This window comes from Ascaphus truei, chromosome 4 (assembly GCF_040206685.1).
Source record: "Ascaphus truei isolate aAscTru1 chromosome 4, aAscTru1.hap1, whole genome shotgun sequence".
Lineage (NCBI taxonomy): Eukaryota > Metazoa > Chordata > Amphibia > Anura > Ascaphidae > Ascaphus > Ascaphus truei.
Genome location: NC_134486.1, coordinates 123,770,753 through 123,789,240, shown reverse-complemented (window position 1 = coordinate 123,789,240; position 18,488 = coordinate 123,770,753). Strand labels below are relative to the sequence as shown.

Genomic DNA, 18,488 nt, shown 5'->3' with positions numbered 1-18,488 from the left:
GACAATAGCCATGAGTACAGACTATTGGGATGCTTGATTTGTGAGACGAATGTTAAGGTTAGTCAGTATTAAATTAGATAGGTTAACACCAGTTGCAGGGGAAGAGGTGGCAGGGAGGCATGGGTGAGAGCAGATGTGTAATAGGTTATATTTACTAAGCTGGAAAATATCTTATGGAATAGCACCTCTTAGTAAATATGGTCTGTAATATTTTGACTCTTTTATTTGTGTCCAAATTATATGTAGCACCTTTACCCCCACCCAATGTGATATTGGGTCGCTACCTGCATGTTTCATGGTGCATGCATACCTGTGAGGCAACAGGAGGGCTAAGTTGCTCCGCGATGGTGTGGGAAGAATCCGGACAGGCTTTTAGGATACTTCATTCTTTGTCAGCGCCTCCAGTTAGCATGGATTCTGGTACTTTTGCAGTATGGACCATAATGACAATATGTTCTTTCCGAGAAGTAAACCACACCTTGGTATAGTTCAACTGGTATTTATTGCGCTTCATATATTCATTTACAGCCTCTTTGCTTCCCCTTGAAGATTACTTTAAGTCTTGAGGCCCATCTAACTTTCCTTCTGGTGCTCCTCCTGTATCCACTTGTGGGATACAGGGTAGATGTTGTCCACTCCACAGGCGGACGGGTTGGGGGGAGGAAGAGACAATAGACACCATGATTTCAGGAGAGTGCAAGTATATATACCCTGGGGTTGGGCTTGTAACCCTGCCCCATAACAGGACAGGTCTGATACTGATAGGCATCATACATTTGCATATGACCCAACCAGTATCCTCTCCCAGACTGACACTCTCAGGCTGTTGCTAGGCCCGCCCCTAGATACAGTAAATATACACAGGGCTGCAATAGCACACTAGGCCCTCATGAGATATCCTAACCCCTCCAGTGCCTGACCATAGCAGGACGTATACAGTTAGGGCCCACGGGATGTAGTAGCGGTCAGAAGCTATGCTACATATATCTGAAGTATTTTTATATAAAGTTTCTACTTGTCAGTTAATTAAATGACTTTTGTTGATAATTATCATTATTCATTCTGTTTTTCCATTCTTTTTCAGGTAATGAAAGTTTAGAAGAAAACTATGTCCAGGACAGTAAAATGGGCTTTGTAATTAATGCTATTTATGCAATGGCTCATGGTCTTCATGACATGCATTTGGCCATGTGCCCAGGACATGTTGGTCTATGTGATGCCATGAAGCCTATTGATGGCAGCAAACTGCTTGAATTCCTTATTAAGACTTCATTTTTGGGCATTTCCGGTGAAGAGATCTGGTTTGATGAAAAAGGAGATTCTCCTGGAAGGTAAGACTAGATTCACTTACCTTGATGCTGCCTCAATAACTGATAGTTAATTTCTATAATTTGCTATTGAATTTAATGTTATAATAATTCTTTATTAGTTATGCTATTTGATGGTCCTTCACTCAAAAGAAGGCGCATGCACAAAGCCACAGTGTTTTAGTGCCATCACTTATCTTTTACAACACAAATCACAATGATATATCCAGCTTTGAGGATGTTATTACAACTTCTATAATTGAAATGTAACCAGTGTTTCATTTATGTAAACTGTCACTCTCTATGTGTCTGTCTTGCACCAGTCTGGATAAAAATGCTATTCACTAAATACAAGAACTTTATGTGCAAGCTTCATGTTCTATAAAAGTCTTTCGTGATATTTTAATTGGAATCTAATACACTTATGTATTTTAGAAAACCACATACTGCTTTAGAATCATAAGAAACAAAGAAAGTGTTCCCAGCACTCCATAGAAAATATGCGTGAAAATCTTTTCAAGCATATTTTCTGTTGAGTGCTGGGAACACTTTCTTTGTTTCTTATTGTGAATATAGAGGGAATCAGGGCCCCTCTTTTGTTCCCGTGCACCACACTAACATTTATTAATTATTTATCTCTATTCAGGTGCTGTTAATACCATATACTTTCTGCTTTAGAATCATGGTTTGTTATTTATTTATAAAATGTTTTACCAGGAAGTAATACATTGAGAGTTGCCTCTCGTTTTCAAGTATGTCCTGGGCACAGAGTTATAATGACAAATACAGGGTTACAAATACATAGTTACAATGAGTGAAAAGGGTTATACAGTACATTATATACAAGACATTGCATGCACAGTTAAAGATAATATATATTATAGGCGTTGTGACAAACGCCCTTCTTTTGTAGTGCTGACGTCTGTCTGGGCTCTTCACGACAGTCTTCTAGGGTTAATTAGAGAAATAACAGGATAATACAAAGCATTACATTGCTTAACTCAGGCTTCTGCCTGCTTTATTTTTATCCCACTAAGGGACTGCAGCTTTAACAGGTATTGGCAGGAGGCACTCAGTCATTAACCTTCAGCAGTCATATCAGTGATATAATATTTCAAACACTGTCACTTTAAGAAGCCAAAGAAATCATATAAATAAATCCTATCCCTTTTCAGGGATCTAACTACACAGCAGAATATGCCTCTCTGTTGCTGGGCCAAGTAACCTAGTTCCCCAGTTTAAACAATACACTCTCATTTAGGGTCACTAGAAACAGCATAATAATATCCACTGTTTTTAGACAAAGCTTAACTGATAGATGGGAGACAGCGTCCCGGCAATGTGCTTCCGGACAGCGAAGGTCATGAAGGGGGCGTTCTCCCCGAACTGGATACAGGCCTCCAGGCTCTAGAAGAGAGACTAAAAAAGTAACCCTCTCTGCTCTAAATACCTGTTCTAGTGATTAGGAGAGCAGGTGAGGGAAAAACCAGAACTACTGATCTCTGGCCTGGAGTTTTTATCCCACAGTCTCTGCAACTGTGAAACTTCCATACTAAGTCTGCACTTTCTTCTATAAATTAGACAGAAAGATGCCCGTTATCCTGCGACAATGTCACAGCGTATATAACAGTTACAGACCAGATTAAAATGTGAGACAGCTTTAGTTTTGAAAGAACTTGGTGGTGGCAGTGAGAGTCTCCGGTAGACTGTTCCAGTTGTGGGGTGCACGGTTAATACCTGTAGGTAGAAATTACAGTACATTCAATTAACCAGAGCTTACTTCTGTATGTCTTCTGTATATATGAGTTGTACGAATGTCTTCAAATGTGACTCACAATTGTGTTATCAAATTTCTCAAAATGCTTGCGTTTATAAAAATTCCCAAATAACTCTAACTCTCATTTCCTAAATGTTGGCAGATTTTCACCACTTTGACAGAATTTAGCAAAAATGGTAATACATAAATGGTTGTCTGGTGTGAATGCAGGGACATGTGACCAGCCCATTGCCTTTTAATGCTTGGCTATTTTTTTATGTGGAATGTTTTTTCAAAAATGTTCACACAAAAAAAAACATATTTCACCTGGTTAATAACCATCAGCTATAATATTGCACATGTAGTATCTACTGTTAACTGTATTAACCTGAATATATATATATATATATATATATATATATAAATATATATATATATATATATATATATATAAATATATATATATATATATATATATATATATATATATATATATATATTTATACCATAATACAGAGTTAAGTTATGGTGAGTAAGCTTAAGCTTAAGCCTATAGGGAACCATGTTAAAAATGGTTTTTGAGGCAAAAAGTGACACTGTGTGCTCATTTGCATGTCATTTCCCAGAATCCCTTGCTGCAGTGGAAGTGCTGTATGCTGGGTGATAATGGGGAAAGGCGGGGTTGCAGACCTGCCTAAGACATGCAGATGAGCATACCGTTGTATTTGCATATACAGGTAAACCCCGTTATAACGCGCCTCACTATACCGCAATTCGGTTATAACGCGGTTTTCCCGTGGCTCCCGTTTAAAAAAAAAAAAAAAAAAATATTATTTTTTTTTTATTTATTTTTGCACACTGCACACACTCACTGCACACACACTGCTCATTGCTCACACTGCACACACTGCACACACACTGCACAATGCACACACACTGCTCATTGCTCACACTGACACATACTGCACACTGCACACACACTGCTCACACTGACACACACTGCACACTACACACACACTGCTCACACTGACACACACTGCACACTGCACACTGCACACACACTGCTCACACTGACACACACTGCACACTGCACACACACTGCTCACACTGACACACACTGCACAGACACTGCTCATTGCTCACATTGCACACACTGACACACTGCACATTGCTCACACTGACACACACTGCACACACACTGCTCACACTGACACACACTGCACACTGCTCACACACACACACAGCAAGGTAACCCAACCTCTGTGGTGCCTCTTCAACATTAACCCCCTCACAGCAAGGGGAAAGGGTGTCCGAGCGTCCGGTGTGTCCCCCTCCCCTCTAGGTTGGTGTTACGGCCCGGGGCAGGGGGTGGGACGTCATTGTGCTGTGGGGGGGTGGCGGGGCCCTGCGCTGCGGCTGAGTGGCAGGACGACCCTGCGCTACGGTGGGCCCTGTACTGCTGCGCGAGGGCCCTGTGCTGCGGCGGGGGGGGGGTTAGCGGTCTTCCGGAGACTGTGCTTACCTGTCTCCAAAGCAGCACATCCCGACAGCGATCACTTTAGGAAACTTATGCAGGCACCCCTCACGTTCGCCGTGCGCGTGTGCATGCGCATGCGCCGTGCGGCTCGTGAGGTGTGGATGTTGCCTGCCAGTTCCCTCTGCTCCTCCTGAAGCGGGGACCGGAGGGGCATCCCCCCTCCCATCCCGCGGCCTGTCACGCGGTGACAGGGGGAAGCGGGGACCGGAGGGACATCCCCGCTCCCATCTCCTGTCCCGCGGGATGAATATGCGCTAAAGCGGCGGCCATTTTTTTTCCCCGCGACCCCGTTAGTAACGCGGTGGTCTCGGGGTGGACCCCGAGAACCGCGTTATAACGGGGTTTACCTGTATAGAGAGAGAGAGAGAGAGAGAGAGAGAGAGAGAGAGAGAGAGAGAGACATTCATATTAAAATATGAATTATTAAATAATGTCAGTTTCCAATGTGGAGGAGCCCCAACCCCCTTCTGTACATAAAAAAATAGAAAATAATAATTGCGCTCTCAAATATATCAACTAATATAATGAAGTCATGTATTTAACAGAATATGATATTTCTTTGATATGGAAACATCTAACATACATCAGAACTGAAAAGCAAAGTACAGAAAATGGAGCAGAAGCAGTGGCAAGATGATTTGGGGTACCAACCCTTCATCAGATGCCTCCCTCCGCTGTATTAACCCTTCTTTATCTGCACCCCTTATTGGTTCACAAATGTAACTATATAAGTGATGAGTACACCATACTGTGAAATAAACTTTCCTGTATTTTCAACTTTAGGTATGATATCATGAACCTTCAGTTCATTGAGCCCAGCCATTATGATTATGTGCTCATAGGAACCTGGCATGGAGGAATATTAAATATTGATGACTTTAGGATACAAATGAATAAGAGTGGAATGGTCCGATCAGTGTGCAGTGATCCTTGTTCAAAGGGACAAATCAAGGTAAGATGAATGCTTGTTTTACTTGTTCACAGTGATGGCAGTGCTCATAGACGACACACAGCATACTGGGGAATGATCACATACCAACTCATTATTGCTGTTGAGATATCCTCTGTTTTCACCGTAACCCCAAATCAACACTAATCTTATTTTATACCACAAAAATATCAGAGCTGAATGACTTTAAATAAAACTGATAATATAAACTATTACCTTTAAAAAAAAAAAAAAAAAACTATTATGTTACAGATGTAAAATCTCTCCCAAGGGAAAAAAAAACTTTACCTTCATTCTGATCTTTTCTATAATTAGAAGAGGAAATGAAATTTTTGGGCACAGTGTCATGTATGAATAATTGTTTGATACATTGCAAAACTGTATGCTAGAGCTACAACTTCTAAGACTTACAATTATGCCATAAAATTGCCCCAAGAACAAAGAAGTACAGTATATATTTTCAGTAGGGAAGGTAAAGTATAATTAAATATGTGTTAACATAATATTAATACAATCTGAAATGCCGTATTTTTATTTCATGGCTGAAAATGACTTTTTTTTTTTGAGCAAAAGTAAGCAAGTTATAATTTTGAGAGAAATATTGCAATAATCAGTAGAATGGGGTAATAGTGTAAGAAAGTGCTTTCTCTGTGTGTTATATGAAATGCAATGCACAAGACATACTGTAACAAACTGTTGAGAAAACTATAGACATACATTTAAGTAATCATGAATTATTCCATAAAGTAGCAAGAGGTGTTGAGTTAGTCATCAGAAAAAGCACTATATCCGAGTAAAGAAAGTCAATAAATGATTCGACAACATTTTTTTCATTTCTAAACGAGGATTATAGTATTATTTCTTTAACAATATTAACCTGTATGGACTGATTAACTTCAAGGGGGTACCCTGGCATTTAAGTTTATTTCATAATTAGTAGATATTGGTTATACACTGCATTGTTCATTTTATGGGATATTGATATGGAGTGGTAAAATTTGATATGTTATACTTGATGATTTATCAGTATGTTTTGTTTTCCACTGAACCTTTCTTGTATTAACAAATTAAATGGCTTTTGTAACTCTAAAGCAAGCTATAATTCTGCTTTCATATATTTAAATAAAGGTGTACAGAAGTATAAGTGAGTACAGGTTATAATATTTTTTATAGTTTTTATAATATTATAAAACCCCTAGACAACCATAAATAAATTGAGGTATACTTTAGTTACTGCATGTCAGTCCTGTAACACACATTTACTTACCATAAAATACGCTTGACGGAAACCAGATGCAGTTTCCCCTTCCAGCATCAGCCTATTGCCTACTGTAATCCCCATATTATGTTAGATCTGAAAGGGGAGGGATTAGAAATGGTTGAGTACTGTATTTCTAAACAAGCCTAGAATGGAAGCCGAGGTGATATCAATGATTAAAGACCTTAAAATAACAAAGCACCAGGTCTAGACAGGTATGCAGGTGAATTTTACAAAAGTTTAAAAAAATAAATGCTTACATACATACAAATTTATTTAACAAAATCTTACTAATAGATTTGGTACCAAAGGACTTTAATTTGACATACATTAAAGTTTTATTGTACCTAAACCAGGTATAGACACGCCAAATCCAGCATTTTACAATCCAATATCTTTATGTAGCCCCTTTTCCCCGTCACTAAAGGAACTACCGGTACTGCCATTACCTGTTTGGCTACCAGAAGGCCTGAGGCTCCGCCTCTGGGAGCCTGGGGTGATCGCTTGTTCACCTCGGTGCAGTGCCTGCACCTGCGAGGGGTCCCAGCGTAGCGGGATAAACCCCTCACAGGAACAAATACCAGTAATTAACACACACATGGTATATATCAATGGATTTACTAACATAGCATATGGCAACCTGTACAATACAGTATATATCACACACACATTATAATACACCAGATGAGTGTCCCCAAAGTAATAGGGTGCTTGGCACCAATATCCCTGGTGTCCTTTCCCCAATGTCAATCCCACCCAAAGTGTAGGGAGTAGCCCTACCCTATGAACCATTGGTGCACTTAGATGTGTTACCTGCCCGGGCACTCCAGTACCCGGGTAATGCCAAATAACAGCAACGATCCATCTGATCCAATGACGTAGTCTGTCTGCCTCTGCGTGAGGTAAACTCCCACTGGAGGGTCTCACCATAAAGAGTCTCTTAAAGCGATGGTGGTCTGGTCCCAGACCACAGGCCGCACGTCACTGTGCAGCGTTTAGACACGGTTGCCTAAAACTGCTATGGGGAAATGTCCCTATCTGGGGGCCTAACTGGACCTAAGGGGCAATCTGGGCCTAGTCCGGGAGCCACTGGCACCCGGACACTACCTTCTATGTCCTGGCTCCAACTCCTCCGCGCCAAACTGTATCAATATACCCTCAGTGGTTCTGGGCAGGCTTATTGGCCGCTGCACGTCACGTGGTTACCTGCCCTAATGCTCATGGGACATGTAGTTCCCTTGCGGAGCACAGTGTAAAATGGCCACCGCTACTCTTGTCCTCTGCGCATGCGCACCTTTCTAAGATGGTCACCGCACCTCGGGGCTCTCTGTGCATGGGTGAGTCATCTTTGCGCATGCGTGACAATCAGCAGTGGCGGCACCCTGCCTAGGCATGCACTGCGGAGCTCCGAAGCACTTCCTGACCACACGCAGCCCATCTATGCAGCCGTAGCCTCCTCCTCCGCTCCCGCATCGGAGTTAAGGGAGGGAAAGGGGTACTTGGCTACATCTATTAGATGTAGATTATAAAATACCAATGAAAATAATGGCAGTGAAATGGGAATAATTCTGCCTACTGTGATACCTAAAGATCATATAGGATTTATCATGAGTAGAAATTCAGTAACAAATATAAGGATGGTGCTCACAGCAGTACAATTCCTAAAAATGGATAAAAATGCCCAACATCTTTCATATTTAGTTTAGAAGCTGAAAACCATTTGATTTAATTGATTTGTATAATTTGTTTGCTGTCCTGTATACATTTGGCATAATGGGGAATTCTGAGAAACTTATACAAAATATTGTATAATCCACCACAAACAAGAGTATTAACTAATGGATATGTTTCAGACATCATGAATATTGAAGAGGGACTAGACTGTGGTGCCCTTTATCACCATTAATTTTTTTCTAGTGGTATTAGAACTTTTAGCAATCAAACTAAGAAATATAGAACATTAAGGGTATTATGATTGTTAATACAGAGAAAACACTCAATGCTTGCTGATGACATGTTAATATTTTTGTCAGACCAAAAAGAATCCGTTCCAGAAATCTGTAAAATAATAGAATTATTCAGTTCATTCTCAGGAGGATACAAAAGTAACCTTAAAAAAATCAGAACCTTTACAATTAAACTGTGGTGATGATGGTGTCCAAGAAGAAGAACGTAAGACTCCAATTTTAGGATAGTCTATAAAAAAAATAACATTTTTGGGCATTTTTATCTCACTGAATTTGACAAATATATATGCTTTAAACTCTGCTCCGATTATGGATAAGTGTAACAACTTCTAAAGATGTTGGATAATCTTACCTGTAACGGATTCTACTGTGTGGAATTGCCCATTACAGGAACTATACAGTCATGTGAAAAAGAAAGTATACCCTCTTTGAATTCTATGGTTTTACATATCAGGACACAAAAACAATCATCTGTTCCTTAGCAGGTCTTAAAATTAGGTAAATACAACCTCAGATGAACAACAACACATGGCATATCACACCATGTCATGATTTGTTTAACAATAATAAAGCCAAAATGAGAAGCTATGTATCCTGAAGCCAGGGTCACGAATGGTGTGTGAATGACTCCAGGTAGCTTAACTCGTGTCTCACCTCTTCCAAAGCACAAACAAGTCCTTTTCTCTTTCTTGGTTTTATTGAGGGAAAACACAGGGAGATAGGTGCTTGTAGATGGAGTGTGGGGAGAGAGGGCTTCTCTGTCTGCTGTGCAGTGTATCAATAATGAGACAGTGTAAAACAAAAAGGCCTTGCTGGGGTGATAGCAGGCAGTTACTCACTCAGAGTCCAGGGTCAAAAGGAAATGAGGAGTAAGGGTCACACTAGATAGGAAGTGGGACTATACTAACTGTCAGCAAGGACAGGGGGGTAGGAATAGCCCACTCTCAGCTAGGAGAATATGAGCTGCAGGCAACCAACACAGGCTGTGTAAACGACATGTTGCAATAATGTTGCATTTTACATACAGCGTTGCTGCTGGGACAGGGGAAACTGACAGGCAACTAAAGAAGGGAGAAATGAATCCCATAACTAAAGGGGAAGACAGAGGAATATGGAATCTAGTTCCAGGACACTATGTGTGAAAAACTAAGTACACCCTTACTGATTCCATAGGAATTAAGATGCTAAGTAGCAGACAGGTGCTGCTAATCAAATGCCCTTGATTAATTGATCATCAGCAAGTGTGACCAATATAAAAGCCGAAGTTTTAGCAGTTTGCTGGTCTGGAGCATTCAGGTGTGTGTTAACACAATGCCAAGGAAGAGAGATATCAGCAATGATCTTAGAGAAGCAATTGTTGCTGCCCATCAATTTGGGAAGGGTTATAAGGCCATTTCCAAACAATTTAAAGTCCATTATTCTACAGTAAGAAAGATTGTTCAAACGTGGAAAACATTCAAGACAGTTGCCAATCTTCCCAGGAGTGGACATCCCAGCAAGGTCAGACCGTCCAATGCTCAGAGAAATTGCAAAATACCCAAACGTTACATCTCAGACTCTACAGGCCTCAGTTAGCATGTTAAATGTTAAAGTTCATGACAGTACAATTAGAAAAACACTGAACAAGTATGGTTTGTTTGGAAGGGTTAACAGAACACAAAACCCCAGCAAGCTCTTTTTGGGAACCCCTGAGCCCCCACAAAATATATGTATGTATTTAAGTGTCAAAATGGAGTGCTATTGAGCGTGGCATATGTATACAACAGACGACAGAGAAGCCCAATGCTACATCCAACATGACAGAAATATACAGTAAAATACTTATATATTCTCTTCAAAAAGGGTAATTTAGTTTAACCCTTTGGCCAAAGCGTTGTAAGCTTGCGAGCCACGTCAAGGCAGACACCCGTTCGCAAGTCCTAACACTACCAGATAAAATACTAATATACCTCTATTAGGATTAAAATTCTCATTTACCTCTATTAGGAGGGAGAAAGACCACATTGGATCTATATCCAGTAGAATGAAAGGACCTACTAACTTGGGAAGTGGGGAGGGGCGGGCTTAAAACCTGGGAAGGAGAGCCACCAACCTCCAACAACTGAAACAGCTGAGAACAGGTTGTTTGGCAGGGTTGCCAGGAGAAAGCCTCTTCCCTCTAAAAAGAACATGGCAGCATGGCTTAGGTTTGCATAGTTGCATCTGATCAAACCACAAGACTTCTGGAACAATGTCCTTTGGACAGACGAGACCAAAGTGGAGATATTTGGCCATAATGCATAGCGCCACGTTTGGCGAAAACCAAACACAGCATACCAGCACAAACACCTCATACCAACTGTCAAGCACGGTGGTGGAGGGGTGATGATTTGGGCTTGTTTTTGCAGCCACAGGACCTGGGAACCTTGTAGTCATTGAGTCGACCATGAACTCCTATGTATACCAAAGTATTCTAGAGTCCAATGTGAGGCCATCTGTCCGACAGCTAAAGCTTGGCCGAAATTGGGTCATGCAACAGGACAATGATCCCAAGGACACCAGCAAATCTACAACAGAATGGCTGAAAAAGAAAAGAATCAAGGTGTTGCAATGGCCCAGTCAAAGTCCAGACCTCAACCTGATTGAAATGCTGTGACTGGACCTTAGGAGAGCTGTGCATAAACAAATGCCCACAAACCTCAATGAACTGAAGCAACGTTGTAAAGAAGAGTGGGCCAAAATTCCTCCGCAACGATGTGAGAGACTGATAAAGTCGTACAGAAAACGATTACTTCAAGTTATTGCTGCTAAAGGTAGTTCTACAAGCTATTGAATCATAAGGTGTACTTAGTTTTTCACACATGGCTTCTCCATTTTGGTTTTATTTTTGTTAAATAAATCACGACATAGTGTAATATGTCATGTGTTGTTGTTTATCTGAGGTTGTATTTACCTAGTTGTAAGACCTGCTAAGGTACAGATGATTGTTATTATGTCCTGATATGTAAATCCATGGAATTCAAAGAGGGTATACTTTCTTTTTCACATGACTGTATATATACTTATTCAATAAGCACACACACTGGGTAAAACATAAAATAACAACTTTACTACAGAACAATTGTATGGCTAGTGGTTACAGCCTACCCGCCAGGCCTAGCATGGCCATAACCACCCACCTAGTGTCCCACACACTTGTTCACAGTACCTGACAGGGCCCTCAGGCACCCAACCACTCTAGTGTCCACAAGGATATAACCCCTCACCGTTATATGTGGTCAGCACTGCCACTACAGTGTATGTTGGTGCACTTGTGCGTGAGGTACCTGCGTTCTGCAATGGGGTACGCGCTGCGTTCTGCAATGGGGTACACGGACCCAACGATGATCCGTGACTCCGATGCTTCTGCCTCAAGGACAGTCTCTTCCATGGGGGTGGTCTGTCCCAGACCATCAATAGCCAGGATGCCACTGTATGCTGGCTGTGTCCCTCACTACAAGCTATAAGGGCAGTTTCCCTATCTATGGGCCTGTCCCTGTAGCAGCCACAAACTGAGGGGAATTGAGCCTAGCTGGGGCCTATCAAGGGTCTCTCGCTAGTGCAGATGCCACAAGCACCTGCACAATCACACCCTACCCCTTCAGTGTCCAGCTTCCAACTCCCCAACTCACTCCCTCACTAACTGACTACTTGACCAATAGCCTAACTGCCTAACTCCTAACTGTCAGCGCGAGCTTCCCTTACCACAAATACAGCAGCCCTATTGACTGCTTGTGTTCCACCTGACTGCAGCCCCTGGGGTTGCTGGGGGTTGTAGTCCCCAACAGATCTATTTCCCGAATGGCCACCGCTCCTAAGGTGCTCGCTCTGTAATGGCTGCCGCAACTCTTGGCACCTACGCGCCGCTGCAACCTCCCCACCCCACTCCACATAAGGTAAGGGAAACCAGAGGAAAGCTAAGGGGCTGAAAGGGAGCCAATAAGGAGACCTGGCCACATTAAGATACACTTAAAGTCTGGCAATTAATATTGAAAACATTTGGGGCCTCATTCAGAAAGCCTCGATAAGGCCCTTATCGAGCACTTATCGACCAAAATGGCTACTCGTATTCAGAAAGCCTCGATAAGTGCTTGATAACGGCCTGTATCGACGCAAAATTTTATGATCCAAAGAAAATCGCCAATTGAGCGGCGATCAGCCGCTTATCGACCATTTTCGGAAGGATCATAAACTCACGCGATTCAGATACCCGCGAGTCGGCTGTCGCGGCCTATCGCAGCCCTAAAAGGCGTTCTTCTCCCCAAATCCAATACACCACAAAATTTGGGTAGATTGGTGGGGAGATGCCTCGATGAGCTGCGATGTGTCAGGACTTAGAAAAAATCAGGCCCTTTTCCTGCCTCAGATTGATGCCAGGGGTCTCCGGAGCTGATAGCCATTAATAGTAGCTCCGGAGCCCCCCGGCATGCATCCGATGCAGGAAAAATGCATTTACAGCAACTTCATTACCTTAGCGGCTAACCGCTAAGGCAACGAAGGGGTTAAACACCCATGCCACGCTAACTGTGGCTAGCAAGGATGAGTGAAGGGGGAATTTGGCTCTTAGTGGCTGTTTAGGCCTTGCGGGGGGTTGAGGGGGACTTAACCCCTTCATTACCTTAGCGGTTAATACCGCTAAGGTAATAAAGGGGTTAACCCAACCGCTACCCACCCGCAAGGTCTAGACATCCATCCTTAGGGCTAATACCCCCTTCACCCATCCGTGAAGCCTAAGCCCCCACCCCGGACTGACTATACCCACCCTGTACCCATTGAGTAGTATAGTAGTACATCATACCCATATAATAATAATATGGGCATGATAAGCCTCTATAGCACTCAATGGGCACCCTAATTACAATACATTAATACACAAGACACACAATAATAAAACATAAGTAAACTCCAAAAAAACACACTCCACTAAATAAAAACAGTAGCCAGCTAATCCAATCAATACAAGCAATAACAACATCAACAATTAATTAATTAAACCATTAACCAATCAAACCAATTAATTCCTAAACCAACTCAAAATGAATAGTAACACTAACCAATCAAAACAATTAATTACTACAACATTAATGAATTTAAACAGTAAAATAGAAAGAAACAAATTCTAACAATATCTGAAATAACCATAAAATGCATTAGCTAACATAATACAACATAAACTACAAACGAACACCAATCGCAAACATTTTATTAGCATTAAGCATGAAAAAACAAACAATCACATCCACATAATAAACTGAAATGAAAAAAAGCAACAGCAATACCAAGCGAGAAATGCCCCCCAAATATTGTCATAATAATGTATTAATCTGTACCCTAAAGTGGTACAGATTAATATATTATCAGTCAATGTGCCTCCCCCCAAAAAAATCAAAAAACACATCCAATGAATAAACCTATAAAAAGAGACATTTACAAACATTCAATATATTACTTACCATTAGAAGTGGTGGCCCTCTGACTCCCGGGGTAACAGGAAGCTCACTTACCTTGAAGCCCTCCAACAGCATCCAATGCCATCCGCCATGAAGATCCGGATCAGGTACCCAAATCTTCTTTTTTCTTTCTTTAATCACCTTCTTCTATCTTCATCAGTAACCATTTCTTGATCTTCTTAATCTTCTTGTTGTAATACAAAAAGCCCCATGGTAGATCCCAACCGATGTTGTCTCGTCGTCTTCTTGGGCTCAAATGAGGCGTCACAGCCTTAAATAGGGCTTTTGTCGTCACATTTAGCCTCCAAATGGTTAACAGCCACCTGATTGGCTGTTAAAACCATGTTCCGACTTTAATTATTTTTTTGACATGGCGTCACTTAAAGAGAATGATACCAGCCAATCAGAATGGCTGTGCTTCATTTGCCTTTAAGATGATGCCACTCAGCCGGCGTCACATGGCATTTCAGCCAATCAGATCGTGGGAACCACGCGGTTCAGCTCCGGAGACCCCCTGCACATCTACACTATGAAAGAAATGTATATTTAAATAAATAATTTTCGGGCGACTTTTCCGCTGGGAGAGGCGGCTCTCTCAGAGCCGCTCTCTCTGCAGCAGAAATGAATTGCCGGTTTAGGCCTTTTCAGAGGCTCGATGCTCTCGCTGGCAGCAACTCGCCCGTTTTGGAAATTTTGCTATCACTGGTAATCGAGCCTTTCTGAATACCGTGATAGCAACACCCAAAAAAATGGCATTTTAAATGCCCCGGCGATAATTTTTATCAACCCTCTCTGAATGAGGCCTTTATAGCCCTCACTCTCAAATGCACCAGGTTTTTTACCTAGACACAGGTGGGTGGTGCATTTGAGAGTAAGGGCTGTAAAGAGCTGAATTAAGACCACGGAAACTACTCTTTGATAAAGCGCCCTTGGCGAGAAACGCGTTAGAGGTTTCTATTTTTAAACTAGGCATGTTTCAATAAAGTTTTTGTTATTTTTTCTATTGGCCTCCAGTTCCACGTTTTTTGCTGTGCTCTCAGTTTTCCTGTTTCCTCATTTCTATCTATGGAAGGAAAAAAATTATTAATAGTTAATTTTTGTATGGATGTCAATCTAAAGGTTATTAAACATGTTTAACAAATAAATATGATCTACCAAACCACCATTTGCATTAAAAGATCTACAAGAATGGCATTATGTGCACAGTTTATTAAATATGGGAAGTAAGGGAAGTAAATTATGTTGATTTGGTTTAAATTACACAAACCAGTTTAAATTCCGTTTAAATACAACTCTTTAGTATCTGAGAGACCAGAGAAGAAATGGGGAAAAGATTCACTAATCCTAGATGAAAGATTTCCCTGACTTAAATTACTGGACCTTGGTGTTCGCAAAATCAGGAGATAATATAAAGGCATTGAAAAGGGCAAAGTTACAAGACATACACATTAAATGCATTAACTGAGCATATACAGTATCTCCCGTGGCAAAAAGCATTAGTTTCCATTAAGATGCGCACTGGGTAAAATGTTGTAGAAAAATTTCAACATTCTGAGACAAGACTATATTTTTTTTTAACAATACATTGGGGCTGAAATTAAATAAATCCTATTAGGCTATCCTGTTGGGAAACTTAGTTGAATGAGATAATGGAACAGAGGAGCAGCTCCCACAAGTGGTTATATTGGTAGTTACGGCAGCAAAAAAAATTGTTTAAGAAATTGGATTGCAAACACTATGTCTACTATAGGAGAATTAAAGTCAGAGATAGGCTCTAAAATATATACAGTGTATATATATATATATATATATCTATATATATATATATATATATTTATTTATTTTTTAAATGTGAAAAATATTTAGTCTCTACTATCTGGATAGAGAGATTCGCTTTTTTTTTGAAGTTACAACTTGAGTTGCTATTTGAAATTTTACATCAGGGAAGACAGAAATATTAAATTGTTCGGATTACTAGAAAGTGAACAAAACCATGTGACCACCTATTTGGTTGAAAAATATAACACTCTGGGAGGAATGTAAATGAAACAAGTAAATCCCTCTGCGCAAGTCAGCTCTTATCCAACATGTGATCCAAATTGATTTTGACAACTGCATCATAAAACTAAACACACACACATAAACAACATATAACATGGTGAATACCAACAAAGAGCATGTATAAAAACATACTGTACAGTATATAAAAACATATCTCACTAAAAAGGGGGCGGGGGATAAAATGTATAAGAAAACAATATAGACACAGGTGTTTGGAAGGGAGCGATGGTAGCAGGAACACCCCAAAAATAGAAAATACAAAAATATATTGTGCAGTATAATAATAAAAAAGTTAAATACAGAGAAGGTCTTGGCTCTATTGATTGCCTACTTACAACAGGTAAGCGGTATAATCAGCATTGAACAGGACAGCATATACGTAATAGACCGTAGTTGCAGGAACCCAACCGGCTGGAGGTACAGAGGAGATCTCACTCGGGTAGGGGTACCAAGGAAAAACAAAGGGAGACCATAGTATAGACTGAAGAATTCAAATTTATAAGTAAAAGACAATGTAAGAAATGTACTCACAATAAGTACATATAAAATGTACACATAGCGTTTTCTTGAGGCAGTTGAGCTCTGGTAGATGGACCTTCTGCTGCTACACCTCCAAATGATCCTCGCCGGATCGCGGTGGATGGCGTGTGACGTCACAGCCGGTGCGGGGATGACGTCATCCGGTCTGGAACACACGGAAGCTGGCAGCAGTGAAGAACAGCAAACTCGGCACCTTCAGCTTCTCAGCAGTTGTGCAGGCTGCAAATGTCTCGAAGATAGCTCTACGCGTTTCGCTGTGTTAACCACAGCTTCCTCAGGAGAAGATGATACCCCCAGTGGGTTCACAGTATATATAGTGTGTGTAATCACTCAATTAAAAAGGTTCAAATTAACACAGGTCCTCCTATTTAAAGGTACATGACTCTGCGGTCAAAAACAACCTCACTAGACTAAAACGCAGATTTTGAAATAATACCATTTCTAATTTAACCAACTATACTGCTGCGGCCGAGTTTATTCGAGCATTTGCCCGTTCTCGGCCGCAGCAGTAGCCTGGCGCGCGCCGGAGGGTGACGGGCGCGCGCCGAAGCAGCGGAAGAGCGCCCTCCGATCGGGGCGCTCTCCCTCCCGCTGCCGGGTCCGCCGAGTCCCCCGGAACCCCCTGCCGCCGTCCCCCACATCGCGGGACACCAGGGCTCCCTCGGGGAGCCCTGGACGCGCGTGCAGGGGGCGCACGCTCCCGATGACGCGTAACCGCGCGTCGGTGACACGCGGCACGCCGAGGGGCGGCCACTAGCAAGCCGGGAAATCTCCCGGCTTGCGGATCTGGCCGCAGTGCAATAAACTGTGTCGCCAGTGTAGGTTCTCCATTGTTGCAACCTCTCTGCTGTGCCCTCCTCACTGTTCTTTTCCTATCCTCTCCCATTCATTTGGTTCACCCTCCCCCTCCCCCCCATTCCCCTTTCCCATCCCCTGACACATTGCATTGATGTTTGATGTTCATTTTATTTCATGTTTATTGATTGATCTCCATTTTCTCTCTCCCATCTCTCTGATTTTACCATGAGCCATGATTTTATGTTATGTATTGTCTTTGACCTGAGGGTCTATTATTATCTTAATTGTTTTAGTCTAGTGAGGTTGTTTTTGACCGCAGAGTCATGTACACTGGCGACACACTTTATTCGAGCTCGGCTAGTCCCACGAATTCGGGTATACCCGGGTGTATTGAGGTTTGTGACTGTTTTCTGCCCGAGTATATTGGGTTATTTTCCAGGAAGGGATTGAAGCATTTTATTCCCTCTGGCTGCAATACTGCACAGTATATATATATAAACTGCATTACAATTCATGAATTTATGCCATCTGGTAGACACGCGAAGCATTGCAGCCTATTAAATCCTAATCATTATCATTTAACAGATCAGCCACCCGTCAGCCAGGCATGAACCCAGGCTGGGAAGGCAAACGCAACGGGGCTTGTCAGAGGTGAGGAGCGGCGCATTCCAGGTATCTGCCAGGTACATACCAGGTATTTGCTCGAATAAAGTGTGTCGGTGCAGTACCTTTAAATAGGAGGACCTGTGTTAATTTGAACCTTTTTAATTGAGTGATTACACACACTATATATACTGTGAACCCACTGGGGGGGAAATCATCTTCTCCTGAGGAAGCTGTGGTTAAC

General features: G+C 41.7%; 1 protein-coding gene across 3 annotated transcripts in view; it reads left to right on the top strand.

Annotated features, from left to right (window-relative positions):
• The window catches only part of GRM1 (glutamate metabotropic receptor 1), a 511,900-nt gene that overhangs the window by 458,453 nt on the left and 34,959 nt on the right, over nucleotides 1-18,488 (top strand). For all 3 annotated transcript variants that reach the window (XM_075596537.1, XM_075596536.1, XM_075596538.1), the window contains exons 5-6: nucleotides 1,085-1,331; nucleotides 5,384-5,552. In XM_075596537.1, coding sequence (XP_075452652.1) covers nucleotides 1,085-1,331; nucleotides 5,384-5,552 — 416 coding nt within the window. The remainder of the gene's footprint in view (nucleotides 1-1,084; nucleotides 1,332-5,383; nucleotides 5,553-18,488) is intronic.